A 19,262-nucleotide genomic window follows, 5' to 3' on the forward strand; every position below is an offset into this window, starting at 1 on the left:
TTGAACAGTTTGTTGATTCCACTTACTACATGTATTGTGTTAACTGGACAAGGCTCTTCCTTCCTTGGAAACTGAGCTTTGTGACAGCAAGAACTGAATTTTCTAGTTTCACATACATTTATTGAGTATATAGGATATGCCAGTCTCTATATTCATTAAATATTTTTTAAAAAATGTATAAGTCAAATGTATCTGTTGTACTTAACATTCCCTTGACACTGGTAAACTATTAATCTAGTAGTAAACTATCTAATCTTAAATTATAACCTGTTAATTCAGAGTGGCCCATGTATAATTTAGTGTTCTTTTGTTGGCATATGACACACATTCAGTCTCTGACTAGCTTTAAGAATAAAAGGGCATGCTTAGTTGGAAAAGTCAGAGATAGAGGGAGGGCTTTGGGATTGGTGTATCCAGTGGTTCAGTACTATCTCCAGAAACTAAATTTTTTTCTTCCTTGTTCTGATTTCCAAAGGTTGACTGCATATCCTATATATTTCCTCATAGTTGTAGGCTAATAAAGGGATTATATGTCAGCAGCAAGTGTGTGTGTGTGTGTGTGTGTGTATCAGATTATTCTTAAGTTACTACAGTTAGCCTTAAATAAACCAGCTTTAGTTCCATGCCTAGTCTTGAACCAGTGGTTATGGCCAGAGAAATGGAATAGATTGATTGGCTTAATAAACTAATCATCTCCTTACCCTAATTTCCAACTGGATGTGGGGAGGGGAAAAAGATTCTGGGTAGGCTAAATTATCTTTTGTTATCATAATATTGTGTAATGGTTCACATGTTCACTATGTAAGTATTCAATAATAATTTGTGTGGAAGATGAAATCAGGTTTTAGATTCACTCCATAACATTGAATTATGAAAATGTATCTCTTTTAATTTTTATCTTTCTCAGACTAGAATTTTTATATAAAAATAGAGTCTGGGCACTCTCATGAACATAATCAGATGGTATATTGGAACTGTTTATTGATGGTGCTCTGGGCTAATTCACTGTGATGGTTGGGTCAATCTAGTCGTCTAGTTGTTGGATAGAACTATGACCAGGGAACTTCATTATAAGCCACCAAATTAGTTCTTTAATGATTAACAGCAAGGTGACCAATTAGAAAGTAAGTCTCATTATTTCAGTCACTATACAGATGGTATGCTCTGACTTTAAAGATAAAGTCAACCAAATTCTTAAATTACCAGTTTTTCTCAAATATTTGCAAAAGGAAGAAAGTACATTAAAATGTTAGTGTAGAATATAAAATTCAAAAAATTTTAGAGATAAAATATAAAACATAGTAATATTCTCTAGGCTATGTTTACCTAACTATTAGTAAAAATTATTGATCTCTCTTGGATAGAAGAGACCCCATTCATCAAATTAGTTTTTGCCAGAACTACGGCAGAATGCTCTAAGTTTATAACTGCATTAGAGAAGCTGCAAGATTGTAAATTTACTACTCTTAATCTTAACTTTTCAGAAAACATCCTTATATTTTATGATGAGAAACTACGGTCCAAAAACAGTTATTACTTCTTCAGGGTCATTGTTTGTAAAATGGACATAGGACTTAAAAGTATATCTTCCTAGGTAGTATGATTTGAAAACCATGTCTGAGAATTGGCCTTTCTAGAAAGTAACATCTATTTAAAATGAAAATACTTATCTTATTTTTTATAAGAACAAAGAGAAGCTGTAATTTTTTTTAAAAAAGTAGTTAAAGGATGAGTGTTTGTTTTAATTAGTATTTATCTTAAACTATCTTTATTTTCCCAGACTCTTAGGGTTCCCCTCAGCTTGAAGTATTCCTGCCCTTCTGAAAGCACTTGGAAACTAGCAGTATCTTCTCTCCTCAAAGTTCTTTCTATTGGGCTACCTGTTGCCCGGCAACATGCTTCTTCGGGAAAATTTGACAGTATGTGGCCGGAACTAGCCAACACCTTTGAAGACTTTCTCTTTACTAAAAGGTCAGCTCATTCATTTTTACAATTAAGACAATCTTTCAAAAAGTGCACATTATACCTATAATTGCCTAAGAACAGTATTTCTCATTATTCATTAGTTAACTAATTGACTATTAAGATTGCTAGATTGTATACAAAGAACGAGTTAGGCATTTATGCACTTGGTACATTATCTGTAAGCAGAGGATAATTTTGCTCTTTACCATGTTGCTGGTTGTAAGATAGGAGTCTTTTCTATAAGACCACATGATTAAATCATAATTAAGGAACCATGGTTTTAACTTGATGAATCTAAGAAGATCTGTTAAAAAAATCCAATGTCCATTTAGCATCACAAGAGAAGAACCATATCAGAAAATCAGTTTTTTTCAGAATAAATAAGATCGTTGGTAATAATGAACAGCTCTTTAAGATGTTTAAGTTGTGCAAAGAAGAGTGAAATTTTCATTGTGTAATGTGCAACAGAGGGTGTATCTTAAGGATGCTATTTTGGCCCCTCACTGAATGAGAATAGGATAATTGAAATGTGGGCTAAATTTTTTGAATGAGGAATCTGCTCCAGTCTGTCTAAAGCTATACTAATACAGCAGTCATTGCTGCTGCTGCTGCTGCTGCTAAGTCGCTTCAGTCGTGTCCGACTCTGTGCGACCCCGTAGACGGCAGCCCACCAGGCCCCGCCGTCCCTGGGATTCTCCAGGCAAGAACACTGGAGTGGGTTGCCATTTCCTCCTCCAATGCATGAAAATGAAAAGTGAAAGTGAAGTGGCTCAGTCGTGTCCGACTCTTAGCCACCCCTTGGACTGCAGCCTACCAGGCTCCTCCGTCCATGGGATTTTCCAGGCAAGAGTACTGGAGTGGGGTGCCAAACTAGCTACAACTAAATTTTTAATTAACTGCTTAAGTCGCTTCAGTCGTGTCCAACTCTGTGTGACCCCATAGACGGCAGCCCACCAGGCTCCCCCGTCCCTGGGATTCTCCAGGCAAGAACACTGGAGTGGGTTGCCATTTCCTTCTCCAATGCATGAAAGTGAAAAGTGAAAGTGAAGTCTCTCAGTCGTGTCCGACCCTCAGCAACCCCATGGACTGCAGCCCACCAGGCTCCTCTGTCCATGGGATTTTCCAGGCAAGAGTACTGGAGTGGGGTGCCATTGCCTTCTCCTTTTAATTAACTAAGTCACATTAAAAATTGAGTTCTTCAGTCTCATTAGCCAGTCTCATTAGCCATGTCTCATGTGTGGCTAGTGGTTACTATAGAGGGCACTGCAGATCATTGAACATTTCCGTCATAGGAAGTTCTGTTAGGCAGCACTGATCTAAAATGTACCATTTTATTAGAGATGGGCTTATCACTAATAGCTGTGATAGGTAGGTAGTCTTCAGTACTCCTACAATCTAATTTTCCTTTGTGCTATAGTGATGAAATTCTATGATAACAAAAGTTTTCCTGTTTTGTTTTTTTAATCCATTAATCACTTTTTTAAACTGTAGAATGATGAATATGCCATGTACTGCTGTGTAACCATTTTAAATTGCTAGTTTGAAATCATTTAAATTATTAATTTCATATACATGAAAAATTTACATTGGCACGTTGACAATGATCAGATGAGTCTACAGCAGAGTGATTTAATGAAGAAATTTTGTCTGTCTTTCTAATGTTTAGTTATTTAGTAAAGAAAAATTGTAGAGTGCAGAAGCTTAACTTAAATTTTTTCTCTATAAGAGCTTATCTGATGTTTCAGAATTAGAAGCAATGATATGTGATCCTAATTTCTGTTTCCATAACTAGTCAGATTTTGTTTCGCTTTCTTAAATATTTCTTACCTCTAGAACTCTTACTGATACCAATGCAAGCATACTATACCTTCTCTGTGCTGTTTCCCAACTGTTTATGGTCTGCAAGCTGCTTTCACAAGGCAGTACGGTAACAGAAAACAAAACCAAAATTAACTAGAAGAAAGGAGAGGCTTTGGACATCACTGAGGGCTATCGTAAATGAATGAATTATTTAAAAGAGTGAAAGAAAAATCCAGTTAAAAATGAGAAACTAAAAGATTGTAGCCTGGTAGACACTTGGACTTCCCTGGTGGCTCAGACGGTTAAGCGTCTTGTCTACAATGTGGGTGACCCGGGTTCGATCCCTGGGTCAGGAAGATCCACTGGAAAAGGAAATGGCAATCCACTCCAGTACTGTTGCCTGGAAAATCCCATGGACAGAGGAGCCTGGTAGGCTACAGTCCATGGGGTTGCAAAGAGTCGGACACAACTGAGCGACTTCACTTACTTACTTAGACACTTGAGGTCTATTAGGAATTCATTCAAACACCTTTTTAATACCAAAACACGGTGGTAGTTCTTTAGAACAGTGGTTCCCAGCCTTTTTGGAACCAGAGACCAATTTCATGGAAAACAGCTGCTTATCTCCTGCTGTGTGGCTGGGTTCCTAATGGGGTTGGGGACCCCTGCTGCAGAAGATACATGGGCTAGTGGGAATTCATACAGTCATGGTCTGTTGACCTTCAGTTAAAAACACTAAGTACTACCCGGAAGAATTGAAACATTCACACAAAAACTTGAACACTAATGTTTATAGCAATATTATCATAATAGCCAAATAAATGAAAACAATCCAAATGTTCTGATGAATGGATAAATTTGATTTGTACATGCATACAGTGGAATAGTTAGCCGCGAAATACTGATGCATATTACAATATAGATGAATCTTGAAATCGTTATGCTAAGTGAAAGAATGCAAACACAAATGAGGTCACATACAGTTTGACTTGTGTTTCAGAGTTGGGAGGAGGGTAGAATAAGGCATGACTACTCATGGATGCAGAGTTTCTTTTGGAGGTGATGAAAATATTCTAGAATTAAAAATGACCATTGTACAACTTTGTGACTATACTAAAAAGCATTATATGATACCATTTAAAAGGATACATTTTATGGTATGAATTACATTTCAAAAAATAAATTTAATGTACCATACAGACAGAACTGAAGAAAAATACAAATAATATTTTATCAGTTTGAAGTCTCTTTTCTGTCAAATAAGGATTCATGAAAAAAATTTTTTTTAAGATTTCCATTATACTTCTCAAACTTAGAGACTCTAACAATCTTATATGTCCCATTTGTACCTACAATATTGACTATCTCCCTTTATAATTTATAGGTAAATTCTGTTAATCATCTGTGGTTTTAAAAGCTCAACCAATGTTTTTTGATACGCTCACAATATCTAGTAAGGATTGCTATTGTTCAGTTGCTAAGTTGTGTCTGACTCTTTGCGACCCCATGGACTGCGCAGCATGCCTGATTCCTCTCTGTCTCCTCAGTTCCACAGATTTGCTCAAATTCACGTGCATTGAATTGGTGATGGTGTCTAACATCTCATCCTCTGCTTCCCCCTTCTCCATTTGTCTTTTGTCTTTCCCAGATCTAGTAAGAATACTAACTATAAATTAAAACAAATAACCACTATAGTGAATTCTGAGATCAGAATATTCAGCCTGTCCACAGTTGAATAAATTTCTGATTTTATTGATCATTAGAATTAGGAGTAAACTTTTCAGCTTTGTACACTATTCCCTTCCCTCATATATATTTAAAAAGTAGTTTAGTGTTTCTGATGTGTGATCCCAATAATGTTAATACTGTATGTTCTTGATAAGCTTTTTTTAATTGGTAGTTAGCCAATTGGTATTTTCTCTGTGTGTGTCTATTTTAATACATGTAATGAGATAAACCAGATAATACCAAATAGAGAAAGAATAGCTCTAGATATAAAACTGTATACTGTACCTCTAAATCTAAACATGGTGATACTGTTCTTACATTTATAACTTTTATAAAAGAGCAGAACTTAGGCTCAGATATAAGTCTAGGTTCAAATTGTGGTTTGTCATTTATTTGCAATGTGTCTTGGTCATATGACTAGCCATTCAAAGCTTCAGTTTCCTCTTCTGTCAATTACATGGTAATACCTGTGGTTACTGTGAATATAGGTGATACTGTGAATAAAGCTCTTAATACAGTGGTTGGCTTTCTAATTTTTGCTGTCATTATTATTGTAATAATCATTATCATCCTATTCTCAGCTGTTTTTAAAAGTGCTTAATATTTCATTGTTTCATAAGCTTAATAGAACTTTACTGCCCATTCTTATTAAGAGCCACAGGGTCTAGAATTGACTCTGGGTCTCTCAGAACTGTTGATTTATTCTGATTTTGGTGGAACAGTTTTCTGCTTTAGAAAGTCTGAACCAGTCCTCTTTTCAGATGTTTGCTATCTTTTATTATAAATATATTTAGTATATCATATTTATTACAAATTAGTGATTAATGGGCTGTCACTGAGTGAATAATTAAGCATCTTGACCATGGCTCTCTTAAATCACTGGCAGTATAAGTGAATTCAGTTTTTGTCACAATGGTAATTTTTGCTGTGACTCCAGATGATAGTATTTTTACTTTTCCTTGTTTTTCACTCATAGTACTAAAAGAAGTTTAGTTCTACGGATTTTATTTAGTTCAAGATTGAGCCAAGTATTTTTGTAGCTAAAATTTCATGTTTGTAATTAGAATACTAATTACTTTAAGAAATAACGGTTCTTTTAAATAAATAATAATGTTCTAACTTGGATGAGGAAATTTTTTTGATGTTCAAATTCTGTTTGTATTTTCAGGAAGTATTTTACCTTTAAAAATCAAGTCTTTTATTTGTTTATATTTTTTAGCATACCTCCAGATAACCTCTCTATTCAAGAATTTCAAAGAAATGAAAGTATTGATGTTGAGGTGAGGAATGTATTTAAAACATTTTCCTATGACTATACAAACCAAATAATAAAAATGTTGAAACTGTAAAATTGCTTAAAACATAAATAAAGTGATACATTGAATGTGAACCTAAAAACATTGAATGTGAACCTAAAAACATTAAAACTCTCAAAAAGGTTAAAGTTTAATTTTTAAAGCACTGATATTTAAAAAACTACTTTTTTATATTTGTTAGCTTTGTGCATGTTGTCTAGATACTTAATTGTGTCCACTCAATAAAGAGCAGTCCACTCAATAAAGAGCAGTTTAATTTTTAAAGCACTGATATTTAAAAAACTACTTTTTATATTTGTTAGCTTTGTGCATGTTGTCTAGATACTTAATTGTGTCCACTCAATAAAGAGCAGTTGATTTAGTAAAATAAATCTATCAGTGAGCATGTATTTGAGAGCTTTATAGTTTGACAAATCAGATGCTTGTATTTAAATGATAAGTTGCTCAGATTTTTCTATTTTTAACCAGCTGTAGCAATGGCACCCCACTCCAGTACTCTTGCCTGGAAAATCCCATGGACGGAGGAGCCTGGTGGGCTGCAGTCCATGGGGTCGCCGAGAGTCAGACACGACTGAGCGACTTCACTTTCACTTTTCACTTTCATGCACTGGAGAAGGAAATGGCAACCCACTCCAGTGTTCTTGCCTGGAGAATCCCAGGGACGGGGAGCCTGGTGGGCTGCCGTCTATGGAGTCACACAGAATCGGACATGACTGAAGTAACTTAGCAGCAGAAACAAATAATGAATGTTTTTTAAAGAATATATTCTTCTGATTATAAATGGAGTTTAAACAAGTAATTTTCAGTTACGGATTTTTGGTTGGGGGGTTTATTATTCCCATGTAAGTGGGATAGGGGAACTTTTTAAATAAAACCAATAAATTACATAAAAAGCGTTGGCATCATATACAGATGTAAAATATTGCCTTTTGTCCCATTGCTGTACTAACTCTTATAAACTCTTCTTCAAACTTTTGTTTTTCTTTAAAAGGCAAAATAATACATTATATGTTAGAAATAAGCTATTTAATAAAAATGAATATAACTTCTTAATAGCTCATTTTTATGGTACTAAAAGGTGATTTAAATCTTATTCTTAGTCCCTTTTTAGATATGGTATTCTAACGTGGATGTATTTCATATGCTGATTTGTTTTTTCTCCCGAGCACACTTTGCATTTATCATGTTGAATATCCAAATTTATTGAATTTGTATAGTAAACAGTTTGTAAGTATTGACTATTTGTAATAAAGTTTATTCACTAAGATCCATGAGGGAAGCAAACTAATTATCCTCTATATTAACATTAAAATGCTTTTATACATCTATTAGGAAAGATTCTGATACTCTTTTAAAATAAAATTAAAATTTTATTCTATAAGTTATTATCTCTTAAAAAATAATGCCTTTGAATTTGCCTCTTTTGTTTTAGGTAGTTCAGCTTATCAGCACTGAGATATTGCCTTATGCCAATTTTATTCCTAAGGAATTTGTTGGTCAGATAATGACTATGCTTAATAAAGGATCAATACATTCTCAGTCATCTTCATTTACAGGTATGTTATTTCAATGATTTTTTAAAAATGTTAATAAATACTGAAATACTTTTGAAGAAGCTGTCTTGTAGAAATGTTTACTTCTACAATTGTGGTAAATGTAAATGGGTGAATGGTTAAGAAAGAATGTAATGTAGAACATTAAGCTTTATGAGGGAAATATGTGATAAATATTCTGTGAATTATGTGTGATGAATTAAATTGCAGAGTACTTATGGAAATCACCTAAATCACTGCAGGCTGACATAAGTTAGCCAGTTTTGTGAAGTCATGGATTATTGTGAAGTAATGACTGTGTATTCTTACCACTTAGTTAACTTGGTTAACTTAATAGTTGGGTAACAAGTGTCAGTTTTGTCATCTATAAAATAAAGATCCTAATACCAACCTCTCAGGACTATAAATTGCAGTTAGTCCATTTACAAACTGGTTCTTTTTCCTAGTGTGGACAGTTTTTTAAAATAATCTGGTAAAGTGCAGGTTTAACATTCATTTCAGCTGCTCAGTTGTTTCCAACTCTGTGACGCCATGGATTGAAGCACCAACTCCTGGAGCTTGCTCAAACTCACATCCATTGAGTCGGTGATGCCATCCAACCATCTCATCCTCTGTCATCTGCTTCTCCTCCTGCCTTCAATCTTTCCCAGCATGCGGGTCTTTTCCAATGAGTCAGTTCTTTCATCAGGTGGCCAAAATATTGGAGTTTCAGCTTCAACATTAGTCCTTCCAATGAATATTCAGGGCTGATTTCCTTTAGGATGGACTGGTTGGATCTCCTTACAGTCCAAGGGACTCTCAAGAGTCTTCTCCAACACTAGAGTTCAAAAGCATCAGTTCTTTAGTGCTCAGCTTTCTTTATGTCCAACTCTCACATCCATGCATGACTACTGGAAAAACCATGGCTTTGACTAGACGGACCTTTGCTGGTAAAGTGATGTCTCTGCTTTTTATTATGCTATCTTGGTTGGCTTTTCTTCCAAAGAGCAAGCTTCTTTTAATTTCATGGCTACAGTCACCATCTGCAGTGATTTTGGAGCCCCAAAAAATAAAGTCTGTCACTGTTTGCATTGTTTCCCCATCTGTTTGCCATGAAGTGATGGGACCGGATGCCATGATCTTAGTTTTCTGAATGTTAAGTTTTTAACAAACATTAGAACATCAGAGAAAAATTTCTGAAGTCCATTTAATGTAGTTAACTTTTTAAGAATATTTAAAAATTATAGATCAGTTTTTATAAAATACATTTTAAGATCCATATTTATAACTACATGTAAATATTCTGTTAAATAAGGACTATTGAATTATCATATATACTTTTTATAGCAATTTTTTGATGATACCTCTTGCTATTTATAGTATTAATTGTACCAAGATAAAGAAGGTACATGTATGTATATTCTTCCAGTGACTTTACAATCAGACACAAATTTTTCAGCTTTAACTTGGAGTTTTCTTTAAGTGTATACATACAAAGCCTTTTTGTTAATAAATAAGGCCAACTTATAAACACAGAGGTTCCAGTGATTATTTTTGGTGCCCTGTTCTTAAGTATGATCTGACAGCCAGAGCTCACAGATGATTGAGGAAATCTGCCAACACGAAAGAGAAAGACCAAAACAATTGAGAGGTTAGAAAAAAATGGGAAGAAAGAGATAAAAATGCAGAACCATAGAAAACATTTATTTTAAAAAATTATAATTAGGATGCTCAAGGGGATAAAAGATTTTACATTCATAAAACAAGAAAAATGCTGTTAAAGTGGAATAGTTAGAACACAAAAGAGTTCAAAGAAGCTAAAAATATGATAGCTGACATAAGTTCTATGAAAGGTTGGAAGAAAACATTAAGGAAAAACCTAGAAGTAGAGCAAAGACAAACAAGTGGACAATCTGAGAGGAAAGAAAATGGATCTCAGGGATGTTACATCTGACAGTAGGTCTTCCAAAAAGAGAAAAACTCGGAGAGGAAGTTATTAAAGAAACAAATTGAAGATATAAATCTGCAGATTAAAAGTAGTCACTCACAGACTTCCCTGGTGGTTTAGTGGTAAAGAAGCTACCTGCCAATGCAAGAGACACGGGTTCTATCCCTGTTCCAGGAAGATTCCACATGCCTCAGAGCAGCTAAGCCCACTCACCATAGCTTTGGAGCCTGTGCTCTGAAGCCTGGGAGTCACAACTCAGCAACTACTGAAGCCACATGTCTAGAGCCTGTGCTCTACAAAAAGACAAGCCACCGCAGTGAGAAGCCTGTACACAGCAACTAGAGAGTAGTCCCTGCTTGCCACAACTAGAGAAGAGCCTGCCCAGAAATGAAGACCCAGCACAGCCGAAAATAAAAACATAGATTAAAAAAAAAAAAAGTGGTCACTCAGTACCCAGAATAGTGAAAGAAAAAAAGACTCATAATAAGTCTTGTCATCGTGAAATACCAGAGTATCAGGATACAGAGAAGACGCTAAAAGATTTCAGAAAAGACAAAAAAAAGTTCAAATACCAAAGAGTTGGGTCAAAAGGACATTGGACTTCTCAGTAGTGACACTGAATGCTCACATACATTGAGGCTGTGGTTTTAGAGTCAAATAGGAAAGGTTTTTAACGCGGAGTTTTATACCTAGGCCCAGCTGTTGGCCAAGTGAGGAATGTAGAATGGTAATTCTCAAATGTCAGCGTGCATTATCCTCACCTGGAGGGAAGTCACTGTTGGGCTTTAACCCCAGAGTTGCTGGTTGTAGGTCTGGAGTGAGGCATGAGAATATGCTAACACATTCTCTGGTGATGTTGATGGTGCTGGGAACTACACTTTGAGTATGACAGTAAAATGACACTTTCAGAAATGTAGTCTCAAAATTTTTACTTCCCTCCCATTCACGTTCTCAGGAACTGCAGAATATGCCCTGTGAAAACAAAGGAGTAAATCAAGAAAGGGGAGAGCGTTAAGATCTAGAAAGTAAGATATAACACAAGAGAGAATAAAAAACTCACAGGGTGAGGCCAGAGACTGGTTCCAGGAAATAACTGGACAGCATATCCACAGGGCAACTAGTCCAGACTGGAGCAGAGGTCAGGGTCTGGGGAAGATGCTGCCAAGAGAAAAAAGGAAAGAGACAATCAAATGGATTATTCCAAGTTGGACCATGTGGAAGGCTATTGAGAGGTATTCTATAGTGCTGTTGAAGTGTAACCAAAGACCAGGACATGAAAACTTTAAAGTGATGTGAGTGGATAGTCATGCCTTGTTTTTGATCTTGCAAGGGGGAAAATTGTTCTCTCTCTCTCTCTATATATATATATATACACACACACACATTATAAGTTTTTCATTCATGCTCCTTACCACTTTATTTCTACATTGCTAAGAATTTGTATCACTAGAGTATATTTATTTAACCTTGTATTAACCATCAAACATTATTAATTCTACAGAAGCAGAGATTGATATTCGTTTGAGAGAAGAATTTTCTAAAATGTGTTTTGAAACCCTGCTTCAGTTTTCCTTCAGTAATAAAGTCACAACACCTCAAGAAGGCTACATCTCACGAATGGCACTCTCAGTGCTTCTTAAGAGGTCTCAGGACGTACTACATCGTTATATAGAGGATGAAAGATTAAGTGGCAAATGCCCTCTTCCAAGGTATATGTAAATATTTTTTTTAATTAAATACACTATCATAGTTGTTAATAATTTAAAAAACTCAGAAAGTCAGGTGTTTTCATAAATATTTCTGAACTTGAGGCTGTTTATAATTTTATTTATTCCATACAATGTAAATATTCATAAGTTTTGCTGCATATATATTAGTGTGTTTATTATAGGATGCCTTTTCTGACTCCTCATGGGGGTTAAGTAATATATGACATACATACCAAGTTACTTTTATTATTTTGGGGAAAAAATGAATTCTAAAATATATCTTCCCAAGGATTTCTGCTTAAGGACCTGTGGATCTGTATGAACACATGATTGTTAATTTCTCTAGAGAGAAAATAGTAGTTAAATCATACTTTATGAACTTCCTTGTTTGTTTTACAGTCATTTCAAGGTTTCTCTGTAAGTCATCTAGCCATATCTTGTATCTTCTTTTCATCTAGTTGGCCTAATTAAGTCCTTGTACCTAAACTGATTTCCTTCTCATTTGGTCAAGCTCTAGATCTTTCTGCTAAGCCAAGGCTAATCAAAGTTGGGGTACAGATCAGAATTCATAAAAAAATACAATAAAAAATTGGATTATGTTGCCAACCTAGTTTTTAATGTGTAAGTTAGAATTTAAGGCAAAGCAAGTGAATCAAACAGAACATGATATTGGAAGACAAAGTAATCTAAGTCAGGAAAAGAGTTAGGAAAATTACTGTGGATCCCCTTCCATAAGGCAGTATTGGAGAGGTAAATCACTAACCCTAAGTCTTTGTGTACATTCTTATTTACTTAGAATAAATCTCTAGAGTTGGAATTGACCTGTCAAAAGATACAGACCTTTTAAAAGGTTTCGATATATATTACAAATGGCCTATCAGAGACTTCTACCAGTTTATATCCTCCCAGGAGTATGTTATTATCCTTCTCCTCAGTTTTTAGCAGTTTAAAATTATTTGCCATTTTATCACTTATCTTTTAAAAATTTGATGAATGAAAAATAATCTGATTGTTATTAGGCAGATTTATTTTATTATTAATTGTAATCCTGATTATTAATAACTATTAATTATTATTAAAGGCAAGTTATTAATTTGCCTTTAAAATTTTTTTCTTCTTTAATTACCAATGCTTATTTGCTATTTGTATTTCTGCTTTTAGGACCACTATATTTTGAATTTCTATAATAAATTATACCTTCTAATAAATTATATACAAAAACATTCCAAAGACAGGTGTTAGTAATTCGGTTATTGTCATGATTGAAAATTAATTTATTTAAAATTGACCTCTGAAGTATACTTATGAAAGCAATAATAGGGTTGCCTTGATTGGAATATTTTTATTAGAGCAAAAGATATTTGATTTCAGAAAGCAGTTTTCCTTCTTTCCTTTCTTGTGTTTTAAGTGTTTATTGCTTTAAATAGTCTTATTATAATTGTTATATTATTGTATTGTCTTATGTTTAATGCAGTATTATTACATTCTTTTCTTAAAATGACATTGCAGCACAATAAAATACCTGTATACTTAAAAAGTGGAGAAAGAAACAGCAACCCACTTCAATATTCTTGCCTGGAGAATCCCATGGACAGAGGAGCCTGGCAGGCTATGGTCCATGGGGTTGCAAGAGTCGGACAAGACTTAGTGACTAAACCACCAAACCACCACCATACTTAAAAAGGGAGGCTTGAAATAGTACCCTCTCATACTATTAAGAAAATCTTATCAGTTGAGTGATAACACAGATTCATACCAGGAGTGGGGCGTGGGGGAGGACTGTAGAGAAGAAGAGATATATTTCTACAGAGAGAAAGAAAAATCAAACTACTCTTTTTGGTCCTTTACTCCAAGCTTATTCCTCATCGCTGATGTCTCTAAATTGACTTTGAGCATATTTCTTATATGTTGTTTTAGAAAGTTAAATAAGTACTGTTGTAATTTTAAGCATACTTTTAACAGCATGATAAATTATGTGCAGGGGGTAATAACAATCTTTATTTACATTTAAGTTTTGGCAGATCTCTTTTAGTACTAATTAGTTCAAAAGAAAAAAAACTTTTGTAGAAGTTTTAACAGCATATCTTATACAGTGTTTTAATTTTATGTAGTTTTAAGAAATATCTTACAAATAAATTTAAATTTGCATGAATAGATTGTCTTTCCCCCCGTTTTAGTGTTGATAACTTAGACTAACTATAAATCTTAGTTGCATACCAAAATACGTTACTGAAATGATTTTATTTTATAAGAATTTAAAACTAATATTAACTTTGCATTGTTTAATGTTCAGTATTTTCCAAAGTATATCTATTTGTATAACTTAGTGAAAAAAACACACATGGTATACTTAAAATCTTTTTGGAAATAATTTCCCCCTTTTTTTTAGGCAACAAGTAACAGAAATCATATTTGTTTTAAAAGCAGTCAGTACTCTCATTGATTCACTTAAGAAGACTAAGCCTGAGAATGGTAAGTACTTAGAAACCCAGTAATTCTAAGCTTATAACATTTATGTTCTATTTGTGTTGTATTTTTGTACTACTGTTTAGTTAACTGAATTTTAGGAACATAACAGCTACAAGACTTCTTTCCCTTGGGCCTTAGGACAACAAAGCAGCAAGTCCATTATAGCCGACATAAGGATGTCAATTAAGTAAAATTGCTTTATAATGTTTTCCTTATTTTAAACAAATTTTGCCAACTTTTTCCCCAATAGCTTTGAGATATAGTTGATATATAACAGTATATAAGTTGAAGGTATACAACTTGTTGATTTGATATATTTTCAATATGTCACATAATTACCATTTATTTTCTTGCAGTGAGAAGGTTTAAAATTTACTCTCTTAGCAACTCGCAGGCATATAATATGGTATTAACTGTAATCACCATGCTGTGTGTTAAATCTCCAGAACTTATTCATCTTATACCTGGAAATTTGTATCCTTTGACCAACATCTACCCATTTCCCCAACACTCTCAGTTCTTAGCAACCACCGTTTTACCCTCTGTTTCTTTGAGTTCAGTTTTTCTAGATTCCACATATAAGCAATATCATACTAGTATTTATTTTTCTTGGTGTGACATTTCATTTAGCATAATGCCCTCAGGTCCATTCCATTGACTCACATGGCAGGATTTTCTTCCTTCTCATGGTGGAGTAATATTTTGTTGTGTGTGTATGTGTGTTTACAAATATATGTAAATATGCATATACATACATACCGCATCATTAGTCATCTTCCACTGATGGATACTTCGGTTGTTTCTATGTCTTGGCTACTGTCAGTAACGCTACAGTGAACATGGGGATACAAGTATTTCTTTGAGATATGCTTCCAGTTTCTTTGGACATATGCCTAGAAGTGGAGTTGCTGGATCATAGTTCCAGTTTTATTTTTTTGAGGAAACTCTCTACAGTTTTTCATGGTAGATGTACTAAATTACATTCCCATTCACAGGGCACAAGTGTTACCTTTTCTCCATATCCTTGCTAACACTTAATGTTTCTTCTTTTTTTGATGACACTATTTTAACAGGTTTCAGGTAATACCTCATGGTTTATTATTATTATTTTATTTATTGAGGTAACATTGGTTTGTAATATTATATGTTTCATGTGTACAGTATTTTATTTTTACTTGTGTATAGACTGTACTAGTGTGCTCTTAGTTTTATTGACTTTTGCTGTTAGTCTCTCTTTCAGTTGTTTCTGCTCTGGTCTTTATTATTTCCTTTCTTCCACTGACTTTGAGCTTCATTCATCCTTCTTTTCTAGTTCCGTTATATGTAAGGTTAGATTTTTTTGAGAATTTTCTTATTTCTTGAGGTAAGCCTATATTGCTGTAAACTTCCACATAAGTACCACTTTTGCTGCATCACATAGATTTAGGAATGTTATATTTTTGTTTCCATTTGTCTTCAGGTGTTTTTAAAATTTACCCTTTGATTTCTTCATTGACTCAATAGTTGTTCAGTAGCATGTTTTTTCAGAGAAGGCAATGGCATTCCACTCCAATATTCTTGCCTGGAAAATCCCAGGGACAGGGGGAGCCTGGTGGGCTGCAGTCCATGGGGTCGCTACGAGTTGGACATGACTGAGCGACTTCCCTTTCACTTTTCACTTTCATGCATTGGAGAAGGGAATGGCAACCCACTCCAGTGTTGTTGCCTGGAGAATCCCAGGGACGGTGGAGCCTGGTGGGCTGCTGTCTATGGGGTCGCACAGAGTCGGACATGACTGAAGCGACTTAGCAGCAGCAGCATGTTTTTTAGTTTCCACATATTTGTGATTTTTCCAATTTTCTTTTTGTAGTTGATTTCTAGTGTCATACTATTGTGATTGGAAAAGATGTTTGATATGGCTTCAGTCTTCTTAAATTTATTGAGACTTGTTTTGTGCCCCAACATGTTGTCTGTCCTTAGTAATGTTCCATGTGTACTAGAGAAGAATGTGTATTCTGGTGCATTTGGATGGCATGTTCTATATATATCTATCAAACCCATCTGGTCTGATTCATTGAAGGCCACTTACTTCCTTGTTGACTTCCTGTCTGAATGATCTATCCATTGCTGTAAGTGGGGTGTTAAAGTCACCCACTGGTATTGTGTTGCTGTCAGTTTCTCCTTTTAGATCTATTAATAATTACTTTATATATTTTGCTGTTTCTCTGTTGTTGTTGTTCAGTTGATAAGTCATTTGTGATTCTTCTGTGACCTCATTGACTGTATAGACCACCAGGCTCCTCTATCCATGGGATTTTCCAGGCAAGAATACTGGAATGGGTTACCATGCCTTCCTGTAGGGGATCTTCCCGACCCAGAGATCGAACCTATGTCTCTTGGCAGCCAGGTTTTTTACCACTAGCACCACCTGGGATAGGTACATATATATTAGCAACTGTTATGTCTTCTTGATGAATTTTCTCCTTTATCATTATATAGTGTTCATCTTTGTCTCGTGTTACCTTTTTTTGGCTCAAAGTGTGTTTTGTCTGATAAGAGTACATACAGATATTACATCTACTTCCTTTTGGCTATCATGTGCTTGGAGTATCATCTTCGATCCCTTCACTTTGAGCCTGTGTTTATCATTAGAGCTGACATGAGTCTCCTGGAGGCAGCATGTGCTTAGGTCTTGTTTTTTAATCCATCCAGCCACTCTGTGTCTTTTGATTGGTGAATTCAATCCATTTACATTTAGAGTGATTATTAATGGATGAGGACTGAGGACTCCCATTTTATCTTTTTTTCTGGTTGGTCTATATCTACATTCTTTCTTTTTCCTTGTGTTTACACCTTTTTCATTTGTGGGTTTTGTGATATTTTCCTCAGTTTTCTCTTTTTTTATATTTTCTGTCTCTGCTCTAGATTTATATTTTGTGTTTACCTTGATGTTTCTGTGAAGTGTCTCACCGATAAAATATTTCTTTTTCTGCTGATAGCACATTTTATTTGCCTGTACAGGTTCTGTCCTTTTCCTGTTCCCTTTTGTGTTTTTTGTTGTCTCAAATTACCCTTTTTTATGTTGTGATTTCATTCCTAAATTATTTTTTTTTTACTGCTTTTCCCTCTTTAACCTTTATGTTATAATTACTTAAAAGATTTTTATCTGTATTATCACTTCATTTAGTGTTTTGTGTACTTTTATCTTTTTGTTTCAAGTAGAAGAGCTCCTTTCCACATTTTTTATAAGGGAGGTCTTTTGCCTCAGTTCATTTGTCTGGAAAAGGCTTTATTTCTCTTTCATATCTGAAGGATAACTTTGCTGGATAGAGTAGGCTTGGCTGGTAGTTTTTAATCTTTCAACATTTTGAGTATTCTTCTCCTGGCCTATATAGATTTTCTGCTGAGAATCTGATTGCCTAATGGGTTACCTAATGGTAGGTTACCATTCTTTTTCCCCTGGATGACTTTAAAATTCTTTCTTTGTCATTGATCTTTTCTCAGTTTTAATATAATTTGTCTTGGAGAAGGTCTTTTTGCATTGAGGTAATTAGGTGTTCTCTTGGCTTAATGGACTTGTATATCCAGTTGCTTCCGCAGGTTTGGGAAGGTCTCAGCTATTGTTTCTTTAAATAAACTGTCTACTCCCATCTTCCTTTCTTCTCCTGTGTGTGTGCTCAGTTGCCCGGTTGTGTCCAACTCTTTGACCCTTTGGTCTGTAGCCTGCCGGGCTCTTCTGTCAGCACTGAAGTGGGTTGCCATTTCCTCCTCCACAGGATATTTCCAACCCAGGGATCGAACCTGTGTCTCCTGCAGCCCCTGAACTGGCAGGCGGATTCTTTTACCACTGAGCCACCAGAGAAGAGAAGCCCTCCTTCTTCTGGAATGCCCATTACTCGTTGTTGCCTTTCCTAATAGAACTGGATAGTTCTTATACAATTTCTTCCTTAAAACAAAATCTTAGGTCTCTTTCCTCTCCTACCTATATCATTATAAAATTTCTATCTTTTTAAACATTTATTTATTATTTTTGACTGCATTGGGTTTTCGTTGTGGTGTGTGTTTAGTTGGGGCATGAGGGCTCCATGGCAGGTGGGATCCTAGTTCCCCAACCAGGGATCAAACCTACATCCTCTGTATTGAAAGGTGCATTCTTAAATTTCTATCTTTGAGTTGGCTAACAGCTCCAGAGTGAGTTTGGTTGTTTTTTAGAGTTCAGTCTCTTTGGTAACATATTCCTTCTGTTCACTAATTTTATTCCTAAGCTCATCGTACTATTCTATCTGAGCTTTCTTGTAGCTTTCTAAATTTCTTTAGGTGGTGGTGGTGGGTGGTGGTGGTGTGGTCGCTAAGTCATGTCTGACTCTTGTGACCCCGTGGACTGTAGCCCACTAGGCTCCTCTGTCAGCTGTTTTAATTTTATCAATTAGATTGCAGTGTTGGGTGATTTTAAGTTTGGCTTCTGGAGAATTGTCATTTTCTTTTCTGACACCATGTTACTTTGATTTTTCATGTTGCTTGATGAAAATTGTTCCTCTGATATATTCGAAGGAACAAACACCTTTTTTCTTTAGTAAAGCTTCTTTTTTATTTGATTTTAACAATGTAACAGGTTAGTGATGAGAAGCCTTTCTTTTGTTTTTCAGTAGGTGGCACTATAGTACAAGTTTTTGATTTCTCTTATCTGCGAAGCCTGTGGTTAGAGTGAGAATTGGCACTTTTCACTATCCACTGCTTCTGCCAGAGGTAGCATCTGGTGCCCTTGTCACTACTTTGCTTTGGGGGTTGCTGGTGCCTTGTTGCTGCCAGTGTTGCG

General features: G+C 35.1%; 1 protein-coding gene across 6 annotated transcripts in view; it reads left to right on the plus strand.

The window, feature by feature from the left end:
• The window catches only part of MON2 (MON2 homolog, regulator of endosome-to-Golgi trafficking), a 110,895-nt gene that overhangs the window by 84,316 nt on the left and 7,317 nt on the right, over positions 1-19,262 (plus strand). For 4 of the 6 annotated variants that reach the window (XM_055579281.1, XM_055579258.1, XM_055579269.1 and 1 more), the window contains 5 exons: positions 1,781-1,971; positions 6,713-6,773; positions 8,242-8,365; positions 11,791-11,998; positions 14,388-14,470. In XM_055579281.1, coding sequence (XP_055435256.1) covers positions 1,781-1,971; positions 6,713-6,773; positions 8,242-8,365; positions 11,791-11,998; positions 14,388-14,470 — 667 coding nt within the window. Of the gene's footprint in view, positions 1-1,780; positions 1,972-6,712; positions 6,774-8,241; positions 8,366-8,863; positions 10,707-11,790; positions 11,999-14,387; positions 14,471-19,262 lie in introns of those variants that run through there. The other 2 variants (XM_055579295.1, XM_055579304.1) reach the window with 2 other exon arrangements.

The sequence above is a fragment of the Bubalus kerabau genome, chromosome 1 (genome assembly GCF_029407905.1).
Source record: "Bubalus kerabau isolate K-KA32 ecotype Philippines breed swamp buffalo chromosome 1, PCC_UOA_SB_1v2, whole genome shotgun sequence".
In the NCBI taxonomy this organism is placed as follows: Eukaryota; Metazoa; Chordata; class Mammalia; order Artiodactyla; family Bovidae; genus Bubalus; species Bubalus kerabau.